This window comes from Canis lupus, chromosome 26 (genome assembly GCF_003254725.2).
Source record: "Canis lupus dingo isolate Sandy chromosome 26, ASM325472v2, whole genome shotgun sequence".
NCBI classification, from domain to species: Eukaryota; Metazoa; Chordata; class Mammalia; order Carnivora; family Canidae; genus Canis; species Canis lupus.
The window spans coordinates 5,800,128-5,820,334 of NC_064268.1; the positions used below are offsets into that span (position 1 = coordinate 5,800,128).

The 20,207-nt window shown below is 57.9% G+C and overlaps 1 protein-coding gene across 41 annotated transcripts in view; it reads left to right on the top strand.

Moving 5' to 3' along the window:
* The window catches only part of NCOR2 (nuclear receptor corepressor 2), a 210,645-nt gene extending 192,504 nt beyond the window's left edge, over positions 1–18,141 (top strand). For 21 of the 41 annotated variants that reach the window (XM_049101960.1, XM_049101957.1, XM_049101965.1 and 18 more), the window contains 16 exons: positions 1,469–1,823; positions 2,507–2,728; positions 3,319–3,570; positions 4,355–4,504; positions 4,641–4,790; positions 4,883–5,102; positions 6,732–7,273; positions 8,318–8,467; positions 8,699–8,844; positions 9,304–9,497; positions 10,354–10,503; positions 11,100–11,248; positions 12,059–12,112; positions 14,966–15,187; positions 16,200–16,379; positions 16,987–18,141. In XM_049101960.1, coding sequence (XP_048957917.1) covers positions 1,469–1,823; positions 2,507–2,728; positions 3,319–3,570; positions 4,355–4,504; positions 4,641–4,790; positions 4,883–5,102; positions 6,732–7,273; positions 8,318–8,467; positions 8,699–8,844; positions 9,304–9,497; positions 10,354–10,503; positions 11,100–11,248; positions 12,059–12,112; positions 14,966–15,187; positions 16,200–16,379; positions 16,987–17,168 — 3,318 coding nt within the window. In that variant the 3' untranslated portion in view covers positions 17,169–18,141. The remainder of the gene's footprint in view (positions 1–1,468; positions 1,824–2,506; positions 2,729–3,318; positions 3,571–4,354; positions 4,505–4,640; positions 4,791–4,882; positions 5,103–6,731; positions 7,274–8,317; positions 8,468–8,698; positions 8,845–9,303; positions 9,498–10,353; positions 10,504–11,099; positions 11,249–12,058; positions 12,113–14,965; positions 15,188–16,199; positions 16,380–16,986) is intronic. The other 20 variants (XM_049101980.1, XM_049101983.1, XM_049101984.1 and 17 more) reach the window with 13 other exon arrangements.
* The last annotated feature ends 2,066 nt before the right edge of the window (positions 18,142–20,207 follow it).

The following is a 20,207-nucleotide window of genomic DNA, read 5'->3' on the forward strand; positions in this document are numbered from 1 at the left end:
GAGACTGAGGCTAAGACTCCGTGAGCATCTTGCCTGAGTTTACACAGCTGCTTGTTACTGAGCCTTTGCCACACGCATTCCAGATTCCAGGCTATAGGCTTTATATCCACGACCTTGTTTGATTGTATTTATGCTCCTGTGAAGTTCATACCTATTATCCCCATTCTTCAGGTGGAGCACCTGAGGCCCACAGAGTTCAAGCAGCCTGCCAAACTCCCAGAACTAGTCATAAAAATAAGTGGCTGCTGCTGATTGGATTTCTGTCATGGGCCAGGCCCTGCCTGAGCACTTAGCATCATGTCCTGTTCAGCCCCCACAACCACTCTCTGAGGTAGTTCTCTTACTGCTCTCATTTTGTCAGTGCATAAGTGGAGGTTCACAGACATGAAGCGGCTTATCCAGGGTCACACAGCAAGTGAATGGCAGTTGTGAACCTCAAATCCAGATGTGCCTAAATCTACAACATCTTTGCTTCTTGGTGTCTACTTCCCCCATCAGCAGGCTGCACCCCTGTGGCCCCTACACATCAGAAGGCCCCAACCTATTAGGATATGACCCACTCCAGTCGTGTGAGGAGCTGGACAGTGGCCCTTACGAGTGGCCACTGTCTCTTCCCGTGGGCAGAGGGGGCCTGATGGAATGAGGAGGGAGAGTGGGAATCATCCCAGGGGCTGTGTAGCTGTGGGATGGACAGGACTGGGGAGGGTATCCTGGAAGAGGTCCCAGCTGGGGTAAAGGTGCACAGTGCTGGGAGAAGCTGTGAGGAGATGATCCAATGCCAGGGGACCAGTTAGGCTCTCACCTTCATGGCAAGAGCCCACTATGGACCCAAAAGGGAGGTCAGTCTGATTCTACAGGATTCTTAAAAGCAGGGTGTTTCCCTTTCTTATGAAAGTAATTAAAAGGTCCATAAATAAGCTCTGAGTTCTATCACTTGTAGAGACAAAGGGCCCCACTGTACCCTAGTTTCCAAGCCTGTGTCAACCGGGTGGGGGTTTCTCCCAGGTGGCCGAGTTGCGCTCTGGTCCATGACCCTCTGTTTCTTCAGCTGTCCCTTCTGGCCAGAGAGCAAACAAACCTCAGCCCTGACCTCTGAGCCTTGGGCCACAGGCAGTGGAGCTGGGTTTTGCTGCTGAGTTTTCTGGCGTGCCCCTGAGCGTGCCATAGAGGGTCCCAGGCTGACGGGAGGGATGTTGTCCCCGCGTGGGGTGCTGAGACTGCAGGGGCCAACAGGGGGTCCTCTACTTGCTCCAGGAAGGGCTGGCCTGTGAACGTTACGCCCTTTCTATAGCCTCCAGGTAGCTTTGGGGTCCAAGACAGGGGCGGGCAGGGAAGTGACAAGTGTGCTCATCTTAGGTTTAGCAAAGCCCCCTGCCCCTGGAGGCGTGAAATGTGCTCCTGTTTTATGGCTGAGAAACTGAGGTTCAGAGAGGTGATATGGCCGGTGCTCACAACCCATTCTCCCCAGGGCACCCCGCTCAAGTATGACACTGGCACATCCTCTGCCGGCTCCAAAAAGCATGATGTGCGCTCCATCATCGGCAGCCCTGGCCGCACATTCCCACCCGTGCACCCACTGGATGTGATGGCTGATGCCCGGGCACTGGAGCGTGCCTGCTACGAGGAGAGCCTGAAGAGCCGGCCGGGGGCGGCTGGCAGCTCAGGGGGCTCCATCACCCGGGGGGCCCCGGTCATCGTGCCCGAGCTGGGCAAGCCACGCCAGAGCCCCCTGACCTACGAGGAGCACGGGGCACCCTTTGCTGGCCACCTGCCACGCGGCTCGCCTGTGACCACGCGGGAGCCCACCCCCCGCCTACAGGAGGGTACGTGGGGTACAGGTTGGGGTACGAGTGCCAGGGCCCCAGGCTCAGTGAGCCAGCTTCTTCCTCTCTGTTCCTTGCTCAGAGCCTTTGCACCTGCTCTTCCCTCTGCCTGAAACCCCCACTTTCCGATTGTTACCTAAATGGCTTCTTTTTATCCTTCTGGTGGTCTCTGTTCAAAATCACATTCTCGGGGAGGCTCTAAGGAGCCTCCACTATTCTGGTCACATTTTAAATTTTCTCTGGAGCATTTATCACTCAGAAATTTTTGTTTGAAAACTAGTTTATCACCTTTCTCCAGTGGTAAGTGTCTGCTCCATGTGGGCCAGGTTTCCTGCCTGTTTTGCCCACTGGGGTGGCTCCAATTCTTAGAACATTGCTTGGCATTTAGTAGAGGCTCTGTAAAGATTTTTTGATTGTTTGAATGAGTGAATGAAAGAGAACAAAGGAGAGCAGGAGTGAGTGTATTTTTTAAAAGAACAAAAACACAGAAGCAAGTGAGTAGATGAAAGAACACAGAACCTGAAGTAAAGAAACGGGAAGGCAAGGTCCTGGTCCCTGGATCCCAGAGAGCCTACCCTCAAATGGCCTCCCATAATCCCTGGCCTCAGCGGACCCTGTGTTGGGGGCTGTGACAGCCCTGCCACGGAGGCCTGATGCTAACCTCCCTTGGCCTGTCCCCACAGGCAGCCTCTCATCTAGCAAGGCATCGCAGGACCGGAAGCTGACGTCGACGCCCCGTGAGATTGCCAAGTCCCCCCACAGCGCCGTTCCTGAGCACCATCCCCACCCCATCTCGCCCTATGAGCACCTGCTTCGGGGTGTGAGTGGCGTGGACCTATACCGCGGCCACATCCCTCTGGCCTTCGATCCCACCTCCATACCCCGTGGAATCCCTCTTGATGCAGGTGATTGCCCCAGACTCATAGAATCCTACAGCATAGGGTCAGAGGCTTCATCAGTGTCAGCCCAGGGACTTCTCAGGGATCAGCTCAGCTCTGGTAGATGGGGAAACAAGTGTAAGGGTGGAGAGACCCAGCAGTAATGAATGCAGTCACGTAAATAGTTTAGGTTAGAACAGAATCTCTCTTAGGAGTCTGAGGGATATATGGGGTTAAATATTTTTCAGTGGTTTTCTTTTCCTGCAGAACTTACCAGTGCCTTTAAAACTGCAAATGTATCAAAAGAGGGTTGAAGTATTGAATGTTCCTCAAATGAACATGGTCTGAAAATCTGTTTAGAAGGATGCCTCCCCTAGGTATCTTAGTGATCTACATTTTGGATGCCCTTTGTTTGGGGAAACTTGGATCTGAAAAAGTTATTAGTAGAAGGTACCCCCATGTGTGTGGGGAGCGGAGGTGGTTCTATGTCTAGGCTCTCAATTCTGTGTTGTGGGGGTGTTTTGGGGAGAAACTGTCAGGTATGGGAGTGGGGGGCGTAAAGACGGGTGGGGAGACATTCTTCCACCAGCCTGACCTTGCCTTTCTCTTCCCTGCAGCCGCTGCCTATTACCTGCCCCGACACTTGGCCCCCAACCCTACCTACCCGCACCTGTATCCACCGTACCTCATCCGAGGCTACCCTGACACGGCAGCGCTGGAGAACCGCCAGACAATCATCAACGATTACATCACCTCACAGCAGATGCACCACAATGCGGCCACCGCCATGGCCCAGCGAGCTGACATGCTAAGGGGCCTCTCACCCCGCGAGTCCTCACTGGCTCTCAACTATGCCGCCGGACCTCGAGGTGAGTAGGGCTGGACACTTGCTGGCAAGTGGGTGAGCAGACCCTCCCCATCCAGAATCGGCCTTAGTCCTCATCTACCCAGGCCTGCTTGAGGGTGCAAAGACACATGTATGCTTGCTGAGATGGTGGTGTGGTCCCCTTAGAGGTCTGGGAGGTGGGATTGCCCTGAGCGCACACACAGACCTGGTGGGTGATTGTGAGTGTGGGTGTGTGTCTGGTAGCCATGTGCATCCTGTATGCACACATGGGAGGTGTGCACGGGCCTCTGTGTACTCTTGGTATATGGGGTCCTTGGCATTAAAAAAAAGAGAGGGTCTAAATAGGAGACTGTTAGAATTTCCCAATCCCTTGACTTGCAAACAACCCATGGTTGCATTGTAAGTGCATTGGAGTCATCCTCTGGAAACACTTTTGGAACAAGCAAGTACCAGTCAGAGTCCATTTGGAAAAACCAGTCAGTCTAGTTGTTTCAGACAATGAGGACTGAACATGAGGAACTGATTGTATGGGGCCAGAGGCTGGAAGAGCAGAAGAGTGTACCAGGGTAATGCAGGGATGCCACCTGCAGGACACCACTCCTGGGGTCTGGGAGCCAAGGGGAGGTGGGATGGGGAGAGCCTGGCATTCAGAAAAGGGTCCAGGGGGGCTGGTGCTCAGAAGCAGGAGGGAGTGGCCTGGCTATGCTGCTGCTCACGAGGGCGTGCTGCACTCCACCGCTGGGGTGGTCAGCTGGCAAGTGGCCTGGCCCCTACTGCCCCTCCTGCAACCCCGCCTCCTCTTGCAGGCATCATCGACCTGTCCCAAGTGCCACATCTACCTGTGCTGGTTCCTCCGACACCAGGCACACCCGCCACCGCCATGGACCGTCTCGCCTACCTCCCCACAGCACCCCAACACTTCAGCAGCCGACTTAGCAGCTCCCCACTTTCCCCAGGTAACACCCCTGCCCCTGTCCTGGGTCAGGACCCCTGCGTCCACAGAGGGTGGCTGGGTGTCCTCTCTCCACCCCCAAAGACAGGTCCAGGCCCTCCCTGAGCACTGGGCTGAATCACAGGACTTTTGGTTGGCAGGAGGTCCCACTCACTTGACAAAACCCTCTGCCACCTCCTCGTCTGAGAGGGAGCGGGAGCGAGATCGAGATCGGGAGCGTGAACGGGAGCGTGAGAAGTCCATCCTCACATCCACAACCACAGTGGAGCACGCGCCCATCTGGAGACCTGGTAGGGCATCAGAGGTCCCTGCCCCAGCCTTTGGGGGTCCTCGTGGGCCATGTGAAGCCTGCCTCCCTGACGCCACAGCCTGTCCCCACCAGGTACAGAGCAGAGCAGCAGCAGCAGTGGCAGCGGGGGTGGGGGCAGCAGCAGTGGTGGCAGCCGCCCCGCCTCCCACTCCCACTCCCACCAGCACTCGCCCATCTCACCCCGGACCCAGGACACCATCCAGCAGAGACCCAGCGTGCTACACAACACGGGCATGAAGGGCATCATCACCTCCGTGGAGCCTAGCACACCCACGGTCCTGAGGTGGGCCAGGTTGGCACAAGGGAGGGGACAGGTGGGTGGGCCAGTGGTTGGTTGGTGGATGCAAAGGTGGATGGATGAGTTGGGAGATAGATGGTGGGGTGAATGATGGGTAGGAAAGTAGGTAGATGGATGGTGGGTCAGTGAGTAGGTAGCAGGAGGGCCCACAGATGGTGAATGAAGACGATACATGGGTAGGTGGAAGGAAGGGCAGGTGAGAGGGTAGATGGATAGGTGATGGGTAGGTGAACAGGCAGATATTTTGGAGGTGAATGGATAGGAGATGGGGTTAGAAGGTTAGGTGGATGGACAAAGTGGGTGAGTGAGTAGACAAATGGATTATGAGTGGGTAAGTGGGTGGATGACAGGTGGTAAGTAAGTGGATAGGTGGGTGCCATGGTGTGGATATGGCTGGGCTTAATGAATGGGTAGGTGGGTGGGTATTAGGTGAGTGGGTAGATAGATGGAGGGGGAGGGGGCAAATGGAAGGGTGAATGAATAACAATAGAGGTTGAATGAGAGGTGAGTAGGTAGGTGGGTAGATGAGCATGCAGACAGTTGGGTGGGTAGATGGTGAGTTGGGTGGATAGGTGGCAGGTTGTGGGGGAGGTTGGATGAGTAGGTGGGTAGATTGTTGGGTTCAAAGATAGAGTCTGTGGAAAGGAGAGGGACAGATGAGCAAGGGCTGTGGGGAGAGATTCTCCTGGTCCTCCCCTGACTTTAGCAGGGCTCTTTAGGGAGGAGATGGTGTCTGTCTTGCCTGGGTAAAAATGGGAGAGCCTCCACAGGCCCCATGTGTGCCCCTCAGAGTCCACTCACTCCCACAAGGGGCCCAGGTCCCCTCCAGTGACACCCACGCCCCAGGGACTGGGAGCAGAACTGACTGATGGAGGGGAAGGGAGCTTCCCTGGTATCCCGTCCCACCCAGGGTCCTATTCCGAGGCAGGTGCTTCTTCCAAGGTGAAGTTTGCTTTCATACGAGTACCCACACCCGTTTGGCTGCTCTGATCACACTCACCACCCAACCACAATTCCAGTTAGGGGAATTGACAGCTTTGTTCCCCAGAAGTACTGGCTTTGTCCTCAGTGACTCAGGCACCCAGCAGGTACACAAGACAGAAGCACCTAGCTGCTTAGAGCACGGTTAGTACTCACATAGGAAGGCCAGCTATTTGTCTATACCAGCAATGAGTTGATTAGAAACTGTCATGAGGCAGTCGGGCCTTTCCCATTGGCAGCTAGAGTGAGGGTTAGTGAAAAACAGGGAACCTCCTCACAGAGACACTGGGCTTGACAGGCCCTGAGGGCTGGAGTTGGGCCAGTTCGAATCCCAGCCCCTCAATGTCTAGAGCAGTTCCTAGAACAGTGCCTGACACATGGCAGGCAGTTAGTGGGAAGCCTGGGAACGATGGAGATCGTGAATAAATGAGCAGGTGAATGTATGGGTGGGTAAGGCCATACCAGGCAGGACCTCGCAGGCCGGGTCAGGAGGGCAGATTTATCCCAGGGCAGTGGGGACCCATCAGGGTGTGGAAGTGTGAGGGAGTGACTGTGCCTCAGTCTCCTGGGCTCTCCCCCTACCCCCCACCCCACCCCAGGGTGGCTTCCCCAGCCCCCTTACCACCTTCTCTCCTCCCCCAGGTCCACCTCCACCTCCTCGCCTGTCCGCCCGGCTGCCACATTCCCACCCACCACCCACTGTCCACTGGGCGGCACTCTCGACGGGGTCTACCCCACCCTCATGGAGCCCGTCTTGCCGCCCAAGGAGGCCCCAAGGGTTGCACGGCCGGAGCGGCCCCGGGCAGACGCTGGCCACGCCTTCCTTGCCAAGCCTCAGGCCCGAGTCGGGCTGGAGCCTGCCTCCCCCCCCAGCAAGGGCTCCGAGCCGCGGCCCCTGGCACCCCCCGGCTCCAGTCACTCGGCCATCGCCCGCACCCCAGCAAAGAGCCTCGCACCCCACCACGCCGGCCCGGACCAGCCTGCGCCGCCCGCCTCGACCCCGGACCTGCATCGGGAAAAGACTCAAAGTAAACCCTTTTCCATCCAGGAACTGGAGCTCCGTTCTCTGGGTAAGACCACCCTGACAGCGGCCACCTTCATAGACGCGATAATCATGCGTCAAATTGCTCACGATAAAGGGCCGCGAGAAGGAGGTTCGCTGGCCAACGACTCCCCTCGCGATGGTAAGACTTCCGGCCCCGCCGCCCACCCACCCCGTCTTGTGGCCTAAAGATATTTTCAGATCTCTTGCTTTTTATTTTTCCCCCCGTTTTTCGTTGGTTTTGGTATTTTGTTTTTAAACTCGTCCTCGTCGATTGCACGCTCTGATGGTTATTCCTCAAGCTGCCACCCACGCCACCCCCCCCCATTGGGGGGCACCTCATCATTTGCACATTGTTTTATCATGATTTTTTTTTTTTTTGGATTTTCGCTTTTTTTTCCTTTAATGAATGGATCTGTGATTTTGACTTCAACTGCGCCTCCCATCTCCCAACCTTTGCGCCTGTGTTTGGGGAGCAGGGAGTGGGGCTGCGGGCTTGGGCTGACGCCTGCTGCTGTACGGGTGAGTCTGATTTGGAGGACGCCCACCAAGGCAGACTGTCCAGAAGACAGGGAGGGGAGGGAGGCTCCTGACTCTCCAGGAGGAGCTGACCCCTGTACCCTGCCTGGTTTGTGAGGGAGTATTGGGGTGCTCTGGCCCCACACGCCCCTGTTGACCTGCTGCCCAGCATCCCCTGGGAGGAGAGTTCTCTGGCCCTTGCCTCCCATCTCTGGCCCCAGCTCTGGACTCCTGGTAGCTGGAACTGGGGGCTACAGGGAATGCGGCCCAGGCGGGGTCCTGGGACCTGAGTGTCACTCCCTGTCGTACCTCCCACTGATCATACTCCTGCATCTCCTTCCATAGAGACTCCTCTTCCCCCAGCCCCCACCATCTGGATGGGTCTGTGTTTCTCATTGTCCTTCTCCATCTCCTGGCCTATCTGCCTGTGTATCTATCCATGTTTTTCTTCCACCTGTCACTCTCCCCACCATTCTAGCTCTCTCCGTTCTTGATGTACCCCCACCCCTGACTGGCCAGCAGCCCCTGCTCCGGCTCGCAACTTCTATCTGCCCACTGCCCCCACTCCGGCCTGGGGGCCCCAGCCAGCATGGGAGGGCGGGCCAGGAGGGGCAGCCCTAGCCCCAGGTCCTGGCACTGGCCTGACCCACGGCCTTGCCCACACTAGGTTACCATGGTGGCAGCTACAGCCCCGACGGAGTGGAGCCCATAAGCCCTGTGAGTTCACCCAGCCTGACACACGACAAGGGGCTCCCCAAGCACCTCGAGGAGCTCGACAAGAGTCACCTGGAGGGGGACCTGCGGCACAAGCAGCCAGGTAGGCTACCCCACCACTCCCTCAAACATCCCACTTACCACCACCCTGTGAGAGAGGGGTCGCCGTCACCCCATCATGCAGGTAGGAAAACCAAGGGCACTGGGGAGGGAGGAGTTGGCCCCACCCCACAGCTCACAGGGTCGAGCTGGGTTTCAGTGATGCGCCCCCAGTCAGGCACACACCTCAGCCACCCCTCCTCCCATGGCCTAAACAGCTCTGCTCTGTCTACAGGCCCCGGGAAGCTCAGCGGTGAGGCTGCACACCTTTCACACCTGCGGCCACTGCCTGAGAGCCAGTCCTCGTCCAGCCCGCTGCTCCAGACCACCCCAGGGGTCAAAGGTCACCAGAGGGTGGTCACCCTGGCACAGCACATCAGTGTAACTACCCCTTCTCTGCCACCCCTCCTCATCACCTTTGAACCTGGGCCAGGACATGGTCCTGGGGAAGGGTCGGGGAGGGTCACACACAGCCTCTTGGTCTGGTGGGTAAACTGAGTCCTGGCAGACTGGACCCAGGATGTGGGGGTTGGCAAGGGCAAGCCCTCAAACTCAGATGTGGTAACCGCCCCGTCCTCCAGCTGATGGAGCCTGGGATGCGTGAGTCCATGATCCATATCTTATATATACTGGCCAGTGGAATCTGACCCATCCAGGGGCCACCACCCTGCGCACACAGGGACCATGAGGCTGCTGTAGGCAGGCCTGAAGCACCCAGAAAGCCAGGAACCAAGCCTAGTTCTGTACCTGAAGTTCAACCTAGCCTTTGCCCACCCTGAAGGTTCCGGTGGGGTGGCTGCTGCCTGACCCTGTGCCTCTGCTCTGACCTTTGGCCTGCAGGAGGTCATCACACAGGATTACACGCGGCACCATCCACAGCAGCTCAACGCGCCCCTCCCTGCCCCCCTCTACTCCTTCCCTGGAGCCAGCTGCCCGGTCCTGGACCTGCGCCGCCCACCCAGCGACCTCTACCTCCCACCCCCAGACCATGGCGCCCCAGCTCGTGGCTCACCCCACAGTGAAGGGGGCAAAAGGTAAGTGTCAGGGACAGGTGGCCTTGTTGTTCCGCTTCTGGGAGGCTTTCATCATATGTCTGTGGGGAAGGGTTGAACAAGTGCAAGACGCCCCTGTTATGCATGCACAGAGGAGAAACTGAGGCTGAGGGAAATGCGGGAGTTTGCTCAAGGGCACAGTGCCAGTAGGTAGTAGCTGACATGTGCATCACAATCTGTGGGCTCCGGACACCGAGCTAATAAGTACTTCACACATGTTACTGGAATTCTTACCACCAGCCCAGCAAGTGCAGGCAATATTATCCCCATTTCACCAATGAAGGCACCGAGGTATGGAGAGGGAATCCATTCATCCACAGGTGCACAGCCAGTAAGTGGCAGAGCCAGGATTCGAACCAGAGCTCTGTGCTCTTAGCAGCCTCCCTGGAGACACACACACTCATCTCTGGGTCCCCCAGGAGTGCTGGGCTTTGGGGCAGTCCCTTCTCTCTGTTGAAGGGATCCACTCAAGGTGCCACATGAGTCAGGCACAAGGGTGGGAAGGCAACAGGACATCCTTGGGGGAACAGTGGGGGACCTGGCATGGGCTGCAGCAGGGGTCAGCTACCACCCATGGGCCAAGTCCAGCCCACAGTCCAGGAGCTAAAAGTGGTCTTATATTTTTAAAAGATGGTAAAAGAAGAAACTACAGCGGAGACCACACGTGGCCCACAAAGCTTAAAAGAGCAGCCCTCCGGCCCTCTGTGGGAAGAGTGGCCGAGCTCTGACATGGAGCGGGGCAGGGCTGGGACAGCAGTGGAGAGAGGGGCGCATCCCTGTGTCATCTTGGGGTGGAGCACTGGACTCTGAGTACAGCCAGCACCCTCTGTCTGTTCAGGTCTCCAGAGCCAAGCAAGACGTCAGCCCTGGGCAGCAGCGAGGATGCTATCGAACCTGTGTCCCCACCAGAGGGCTTGGCAGAGCCCGGGCATCCCCGAAGCACCATGTACCCGCTGCTGTACCGGGATGGGGAGCAGGCCGAGACCAGGTACCTCCATGACGCCCCTGCTCTCCTGGGGCTCGACTCGCGGCTGCGCTGCACCACTCTGCAGTTGGGGGTTCACAAGCACTTCGTGTGTGGCTCAGGGATCTCGGGCTGCTAAGCAGGTGTCCCAGCTCGAGGGACCTCCATGGCAGAATGCGTGCCTTGAACTGCGGTATCTGGGCTCAGGCCAGGCCCCTACTTGGGGCACTTGCTGAAGACCTGAGAAATCAGGAGCTAAACGTCTAGGCCAGTCAGGTGGGTGGAGATAGGAGGCAGCCAGGACTGTGGGCCGTAGGAAAGGTGCGCTCTGGTTGCACGCGCAGTTCCTGAGGCCCTTTCCAAGGCGCCGGGCTGTTGCAGGTAGACTAGCATGGCCCCTCAGAGCAACTGGGGCTCTCCAGAGGCAGTCCAAGCCCAGACACATGAACTGCAGAGAAGATTGCAGGAGACGGAATCCCTAAGAGATTAAGGATGTAGGCGTGGGGTAGGAGAAGCTTGGTTCTGAGTTTCTAAGACATGGCAGGTAATGAGTGCCCCATCAACGAAGGTATGCAAGCTTAGCACTAAGCAAGCCAACCTGGGACATCTGATTTTTGCAGCAGGATGGGCTCCAAGTCCCCAGGCAACACCAGCCAGCCACCCGCCTTCTTCAGCAAACTGACTGAGAGCAACTCTGCCATGGTCAAATCTAAAAAACAGGAGATCAACAAGAAGCTGAACACTCACAACCGGAATGAGCCCGAGTACAGTAAGCCATGCGCCTGCCCCCCTCCCCGTCCCCGTCCCACCCCCCACCCCCCACCCCCCCACCCCAGGAAGCAGGAGCCTCTATGGGGCTGGAGGCCTGCACAGGGCTAGAACCCACAGAATACTTTCCAAAGCTTGGTGGCCCCACCGACCACCTGTCCCACTGACCCTTCACCCCACATTCAGGGAGCTCCGGGTGGCTTCTCCTTTGCTGGCGGTGCTGGCTGCTACAGGATGTGGTGCCCGGCACACTATGGGCATGTGGTGAATTCCTGCAGGAATGGGTGTGTGCCAAGCCCCATCCTGGGTATCAGGGATTGGGGGCCTGCCCGCCCAAGGGTCCTGTGTGTATTCCCAGCTAACAGTGCTCATCACACATGTTTTTTCCATTTATGGGGCTGCTGGATGTAAGTCCTAACTCCCCCACCCTTAGCACAGTGCCTGGCACATAGCAGATCACAGCACGTGTAGAAGCTGCCACAGGCCCTAGCTGGGGGCTCATTAGCTGGTAGGGGAGTCTGGGGGCATTGTAGGGCCTTTCCTGAAACTTTCTGGGGCTAGACCATTGCAGGCTGGTAGCGCCAGAGCCCTGCCAAGTGCAGTCTGTGGGCCAGCAGGTCAGCAGCCCTGGCAAGCTGGTTGGAGATGCAGCATATGTAGCCCTGCCCCAGACCTTGTGAATCTGTATACACTGAATGGATTCCCCACATGGTGCACCTTGCCTAGACTAGAGGACAGGTGGGGGCAGGTGACTGCCCCTAGGACCAGTGGGCCCTTAGGCCTTACCCATCTTGTCACCTGCTCCCCCCAGATATCGGCCAGCCCGGGACGGAGATCTTCAACATGCCTGCCATCACCGGAGCAGGTAACTGTCCAGCCTGGGCTACATGGCCGCCAGCCCCCTCCCCACTTTCCCCATCCCCTGTCATGGCTGCGTGCTGGGGAGGTTAAGCTGGTGTGTGGGATCTGGAAGGAGACTTAGGGAGTGTGGCTTTCACCCTAGCCATAGTCATGATGAAGGGGAAGCCTTTTAGGTCAAGTGTATCCTTATCCTTCCCTCTGGACTTGGCAAACCCAGCAGTGGGGAAATACACATAAGGCTGGCAAGGCTTTGCAAGGAGTCTACATTGGAGTTACATTTCAAGGCCTCCCAGTATGTTTAGTACAGAGTCAGGTGCACACACAACTATCTGGAAACACCAGCTCTAAGGCGGGGCCTCTGGTGGAGATCTGAGTGTGGACCGGGAGTGTGGGCGTGTGCTTGGTGCACACAGGCTTCTCTAACAGTCCAAGTGAGCATTTTTATAGAGAACATCAGTTGTACTCGAACATTCAGACCAGCTCGGGGAACAACGAAGATGTATTATGGAGATGGGTGAAAACTCCCACACGTTTTGAAACTAAAGCTTCAGCCTGCTATGATATTTTGGACTTGGCAGATGCTGAGGGTTGGGTCCCCAGCCTCTGGTAGGGGCCACAGTGTGTGTTTCTCCTGCTGCGCAGAAGGACCAGGGGTGGGGTTTTAGGGACATGCCTTCCAAAGTCCAGCATACAGAGACTGAGCCCAGACCAGCTCAGGACTGGTGCCTCCGTGGGCAGACCCTGTCCAGTGGGGTGGGGGTGCCAGGGTCGTTGGCAGGGCTGTGTCCTCTATGTCCTGGGCCTTCAGTGGGAATCTGAGGCCAGAGGAGCAGAGAGGAGATAGGCTGGCCTTCCCTGGGGCCATGAGAGGCCTCAAGCCCTGGGAATGTGGTGAGCAAAAGACAACCATTGGATTTTATCAAAATTGAAGGTAATCAGAACCTCCAAGTGGGGGTTTTAACCAAGGCTCATCTATCTACCCAGAGACTAGATCCAGGGGGCTTCACTGGGCCTCGGACAACAGGGAGGAGACAATTTGGTCGAACCAACAAGACGGTTAGAAATGAATGTTTCCAGAATGTTGTAAATCTTGACACAGGCAGTGGACACACCAGATACTTCTGTCCATAGAGATCCATGCAGGGGTATGATGAAGATCTGTGCTGAGACTTCTGTGTAAATCATATTTGACTTTTCTGTAAGCAGTTTAGCATGCGTGTGCACACACATTTCCCCGGGCCCCAGTCTCTGTTGCTTGGCCCCACATCAGACTTTGCCTTTGTAACTGGAGGCAGTCAAGCTTCCTTCCTGCCTGGCACTGTCAGATCCCACACCTGCGACCTTGAGTGGAAGCCTCCGGAGCATCTGGGATCGCTAGATCCACCAAGAAACTGCCGCAGCCTGTACAGCTCACATCATCTTTTCCACTTCGCACTATTTTCTTAGCCTGGAGGATCACAAATTTTTTTTTTTCCCAGTGCCCACCCCATGCTGGAAATACTGCGTTTTCTTGAGAGACATGGCTCCCCAGCCCCCCGACTCACTTTTTTTTAAGTGCTGGTGAAATGTGCCTGAGACACAGCTAAAAAGGTAGAGAATGTGTCCCAGGCTGTGACCAAGTTTGGAGCTAAAAGGAAGAAAGGAAAAACAAAACGCAGGGAGCAAACGGTTACTGCCCAGAAATGTGATCCTCAAAGCCACTGAGAAGCCGTCAGTGTAGTTCATAGACGAGCCGGGGGCAGAAAGACCCACTTGCCGGCTGCCTGGTATTCACGCACTTCGCCAGAGTGGAAGTTTTAAAATCCTTGCAGATGTTGCCCAAGGACGGCAGGCAGAGGGGACTTGAGCTTCGTTGGCAAAATCTGGTTTAGCAAAAATGCTGAGAAGAGATGCCCCCAGGGTTTGTGAAAGTCCCCAGAATGATCTACAAGAAAATGAGAAAGGGACAGAACACCTGGTGAATGACAAAGGCTGAGTTCACGTGGCTACATAGTGGGTGTCTGCAGGGACTGTTGGGGACCAGTCTGTTGATTCGACCACTTTGTGACGAGATCACCGCGCTGAGGGCGGTCATGCAAGCGTCTCTAGCTCTGCCCTGTCCCCCCGCACGCACCGTAACTGCATGGCTACGACCCCCACCTCACCTCACCGTCCGTCTCTGCACCTCTTTCTCTTAGTGGCTCCCGGGTGGGGAAAGGTGGGGGAGGAGAGTTAGGCTCAGCTTGGGGGGCAGCTGGTGGGGGTGTGCTGAGGGTCCCGGACCTCGTGGGGGTCACCTTCCCTTCCAGAGTCTCTTCCTCAGCCCCCGCCAGCCCCAGGAGACCCAGGGTGGACCCACACACACACCCAGTCCCAAGCTCTGGCTTGACCTGGTTTCCCAGCTGTGTCTCCCCAGAGTATCCTTCTGATTCCCACCCCCTGACACACACACACACACACACACACACACACACACACACACCCCTTCCCCGATTCCATCTCAAGGCCCCTTGGAATTTTAGAAGAGAAGCAGCCCCAGCTGGGATTTGTGGGGCCAGCGGGGCTTCTGATACCCCAGAGGGCAGAGTGGGAGAGACTGGGGGGTGGTCACCTTGCCTCCCAAGCCCCTAATCCCCAGGGCCCAAGTCTACCCCATCAACACGCTGCAGGAAAATGAGGGCGGGGGGGGGGGGGAACTAGGGAAATGAAGAAACATGTTGCTTTGCCAAAATGTGTTCACTGTGTATTCTCTCTTCTCCTCTCTCTCCCTTCTCTCTGCTTCTCTCTCCCTCCGTCTGTTGTCCCTCCGGCCCTTCCTGGCCCCCGTGTGTGTGTGTATGTGTGTGTGTGTGTGTGTGTGTGTGTGTCTCTCTCCCAGGCCTTATGACCTGCAGAAGCCAGGCGGTGCAGGAGCATGCCAGCACCAACATGGGGCTGGAGGCCATTATTAGAAAGGCGCTCATGGGTAAATATGATCAGTGGGAGGAGCCCCCGCTCAGCGCCAATGCTTTTAACCCTCTGAATGCCAGTGCCAGCCTGCCCGCTGCTATACCCATAACCGCTGCTGACGGACGGAGCGAACACGCACTCACCTCGCCAGGTCTGCAGGCCTCCCCTGCCTCGGCCCTCCAGCCCCACCCGCCCCGCCTGTCCCCATCCCAGTGTCCGTAATCTTGTGCCTCCGCGGTCCTCTGACCAGCCCCCTCCAGCTTTGGAGCTTGTGACTTTATTTTTGTGCCTGTTTGACGTGGTTCTGGAGTCGGCTAATCCCCATCTGGGCGGGCACGGCCCCAGCCCCCACCCATCCCCCCTTCCCACTAGGTCCAAAGGAGCTGCTGCTTTTCTAAAAACACTCACTGCTGTCCGAGCCCTGCCCTGCCTTCCTCCCCTGCTGGACACAGGTCCCTGGGATGCCTGCGTCCGGGCCCATTTTGTGTCTCCTTGGGGGAAATCAGGCTAGAGCAAAGGGCCCACCTCTGGGTCAGGGTGACCCCTGGGCTTGTGGCAGCCTGGCTCGTGACAGCCAGGCCCGTGGGCTGGACATCCACTGGGGCCACCTGTGTGTGACCCTGGCTGACTTGAGATCTGATGGTGAGGAGACCACTGTCTGTGTGCCAGGCCCAAACTCCGAGGAGTCAGGGAAGCCAGAGGAGCCAGCTCCCTCTCTGTACCTCTGCATGTCTGAGCAAGGGCCGAGCAGGGAGACCTAGGGCCCATTTGTCCAACCTGGACGGTTTGGTCCCAGGAAGAGTTTCTGGACTTAGTGGGGGCCCAGGCCTGGCCCCAGGGGTCCCAGCTTCTCTGCAAAGGGCCTATAGCCTTCCCAGCCCCAGCACAGTCCTGGGGCAATGGTCCGGGTCAAGCCAGAGGCCTAAGGCTTCGTGCCCCGGATGGCAGGTGGGCCTCAGGGCAGCCTGAGTGGCTTTTGAAAGTAGTTCATCCCACTTCCCTAGTAGAAACCCACCTCCAGAATCAGGCCCAGGGCTGGGTCTGTCCATCAGGTTGACGCGTCCTGCCCCTCCTGGGGGCCTCCCCACCACCGCCACCCCTACCCCCACATGAGTGCCATCTCCACAATCTGACATCACCCTTTTCCATGTGTCCCCTCACAGGTGGTGGTGGAAAGGCCAAAGTCTCTGGCAGACCCAGCAGCCGAAAAGCCAAGTCCCCAGCCCCGGGCCTGGCATCTGGGGACCGGCCGCCCTCCGTGTCTTCGGTACACTCGGAGGGGGACTGCAACCGCCGGACCCCGCTCACCAACCGCGTGTGGGAGGACCGGCCTTCATCGGCAGGTGCGCATCGGGGAGCGGTGGGTGCGTGGGCCTGCTGGCTGCCCATAGGCAGGGGGCCCAGGTCATCAGGGGTGCCTGAGCACCTACTGTGTGCATGCAGACTGTGTGCTCTGACCTCTTTTATGAGAACTGGGGCCCAGGTAGGGAGAGGGGGTGTGTTGCATGCTGTCCAGGGAGGCTGGCCTCTGGTCCTGACCGGAGAAGAGGGAAGGTTCAGGGAGCGAGGAGGGAGCCGATACCACAGGCTTTGCTGGTCATGGAGCCAAGTTTGCTTCGTGAGCATGAGGAGGCCCTGGAAGGTTGTAAATGGGGAAGTGCTTGATCTGATGTAGGTTCAAGAGAGCCCTTGGCTGTAGAAGAGACCCAAGGAGCAAGGGCAGGAACTGCAGAGAGGCCGCTGCTGGTCTAGGTGAAGGTGGTCAGGGCATGATGATGGGGCGGGGGTGGCATTGGTGAGGAGACCCTTGTGGTTTTGAGAAACCTCGCAGGGGTTAAGAGGTGTTGGGACAGCGGCCAGACATGGGAAGCTGAGGTGAGGTGGGCAGGTGGGCCTGGAGTGCCCAGCCCATGGGGGCCTCCTGATGGTCTCTCCTGGTCTTTCTGGCAGGTTCCACACCATTTCCTTACAACCCCCTGATCATGCGGCTCCAGGCGGGTGTCATGGCCTCCCCACCCCCACCTGGCCTCCCTGCAGGCAGCGGGCCCCTTGCCGGCCCCCACCATGCCTGGGACGAGGAGCCCAAGCCGCTGCTCTGCTCTCAGTACGAGACGCTCTCCGACAGCGAGTGACTGTCAGAACGGGGTGGGGGGCGGCACCGGGACCCAGCGAGTGGCCAGAACAGCGGGGCAAGGAGTGGGGCAGCCGCCGACTTCCCCCACTGAGGAAGGAGCCCCTGAGTCTGCCTGCGCGCCCGTCCGTCCGTCCAGAGCTGGCATCCTTGCCTGTCTAAAGCCTTAACTACGACTCCCGCCCCGGGCTGGTCCTGTGCAGTGACCTTACTCAGGGGATGTTTACCTGGTGCTCGGGAGGGGAGGGGCCAGGGAGGGGGCGCGGTGGTGTGTGGTGGCCACACGCACGCAGCCGGGGCGGCCAGGGACCCAAAGCAGGATGACCACGCACCTCCCACGCCACTGCCTCCCCCCTTATCACATTTGGAACCAAAGTCTAAACTGAGCTAGCAGCCCCCGCACCCTCCCTTGTCCCCATTCCGCTTCTCGCTCTGGACAGACGGACACGGGCCCTGTTCAGCCCCCCACGCTCTTGTCCCGGGCTCCATGGACTGCCCCAGTCAACGAGACTGCCGGAAACCCAGTTGGGCCGGATGGGTGGGCGAAAGGGTGCGGTCTGGGGCGAGCGGACGCTCCGAGGAACTGGACTATCTGTCTCGCACAGCGTCGCCGCAGCGGTGGGAAGGAAAGGCAGGTGTAAATGATGTATTGGTTTACAGGGTATATTTTTGATACCTTCAATGAATTAATTCAGATGTTTTACGCAAGGAAGGACTTTACCCAGTATTATTGCTGCTGTGCTTTCGATCTCTGCTTATCGTTCAAGAGACGTGTGCAGGCCACCAGGCAGTGAGCCCATCGGCCACAGGCCTGGGGGGGCGGGGCTGCGGCTCGTGAGCACCCTGCGCCCTCCCTCCTTCCCTTCCTTGGGCAGAATAAACTTGATGGGTATTCTGTGACCGCCACCTGCGCACGGCGGTGGCGTTCTGTCATTTACACACATTGTTCTCATTAAAAAGCGAATTATACTCAAGTGACAAAGGTGTCTTCTCTAGCTTGGACAGGGCGGCCAGAGGGCGGGCACCTGGAGTTTCGGGGGACAGCAGGAGCCATAACCTGGAGGGGCAAGGAAATCTCCCCCCGAACGAAATGCCCCCGACATGTTCCCTCTGCGGTTGAGTTATTTCTGCCCAGGGTCGGAGAGTCACCGTGAGGGCATCCCACAGTCACACCCGTGGTTAGGGTGTTAGACATTCCTCCCTGGGAAGGGACGGTACCAAGTATGCACACCAGTGTGTGCACCCTGTGTGTGTGTAGGGGTACGGTGTCCTCACGCCCCTGGGGGGAGGGCTCCCCGCTCTCACACCCATGGAGAGAGCATCACACTTACGGTGAGGATGTTCAGGTTCACCACCATCGATCCGTAATCGTTAAATACTTTTAATTTCATTCGTGCCAACATCGTATTAAGAATCGGACCCCTTGCCGTCACCACCTTCTTCAAACACGAGACAGAAGAGACAGCAGTCCTCACCAGCTTGTGTCTTGAAATAGCCACCAAGTTGCTTCTTGCAGTTTTAGTGTGACACATCCCCAAAACGAGTCTGCTCTTCACCTCCCGTGTTCCTTATGAGCAGAGCCTGGGTTTCAGACGGGCTGCCATTCTCGGCCTTGGGCAGATGCGGTGTCTGTCTGCCATGGGCACTGGCAGCGTCCCTGTCACCCCTCACCTACGTACACCTTGTCGGCACCCCTGGCCTCTGCTGCATCCTCCAGACTCGCCCGGTCCTGGCTCACAGGTGCCAGTCTCAGCCCCCACTGCCCGGCTGGGTGGGTGTGATTGAGGAAGGACATTCGGGAATCCTTGCTGCCCACCGTCCCATCTGCATGCCTGTGTGTGCAGGTACCCACCGTCTGTCCACCCAGAGGGAGGAGCACCCTCCGGTGCTCTTCCCCCTAGTCTGGCCTGGCCTAAGTGCCCCCCTGCAGCCGAGAGCCAAGTAGCCACCTGTCAGCCACCCCCGTGTTACTGGTCTGAATTCAGAAAAACTCCACCCCAGCAGAGCCAAGGCCAGCCCTGCTCTGTGGGGTGAGCAGCCACCGACTTGTGTCCCTCTCAGGTTCTGTCTGCTGAATGAGGCTAGGCCACAGCCCCTCGACTGCCTAACGTGCACACAGACAGCAGGCAGCTAGGACATGCACACCGTGGGAAGGCCTCTGGCTGCCGTGCCTAGTCCTGGGTCTGCTCTTGGGGGTGGCCCTGGGTCTCCAGGACCCTGAAACCCTTGGGAGCTTTGAGGACTTTGGAAGGGGGGTCCTCTGCCCCTCATAGGGGTCAGGAGCTAGAGATGAAGCTTATAAGGTCTTCTAAGCAGGGCAGGTTCTCTTTCTGCTCATCATGCCGAGCCTGGATGTCATGGTCCTGGAATATGCCCTGTCCCTGCCTCTTGGCCTCTCAGCCCTGTGGGTGCTGGCCCCTTGGTCCACCCGGGGAGGGACCCAGGCTGTCCCAGCCTGTTTGCAAACAGGTGTGTCTGGCCAAGGGAATAGTCGGAACCAGTCTTGCAAGGCTCCAGTGAGGAGTCGCCAGCAAGGGTGGCTGCAGGCCCAGGGCACCCCTGGCCCTCACCAGACGTCAGACCCCAGCCCTACCCTCAGCACTGTAGAGACCCCATGGGATTTGGGCAGGCATAGAGAGAACCAGGATCCACTGGAGGCAGAAATCGCCATCCCCTCCCCAGCCTCCAGTCTGGTGCTACCTAGCTTCCTGGGGTAGCCAGCACCCCACCTCCCCACTGCTGAGGGTGTGTATCCGGGAGGCCCCAGGAATGGGGCAGAGGACGGGTCTAAGTCCAGGTAACTGCCCAACCTCCCTGGCACTCTGTATCACCCTAAGTTTCTCCTGCAGGCCTGTGCCATGAGGCAAGATGAGCAGAGGCCTGGAGCCTGGCCTAGTGATAATGTTCTGTGTAGCCTTGGGGACATTGTGAGTGCCTGCCCCCAGTGGCAGTGGGCCTTGTGCTCCTCCATCTACAGCATCTGGCCGGGCATCTGGACTGTATGTACTATTGAGGCCGGCAGGCAGGTGGCAGTGTCGGG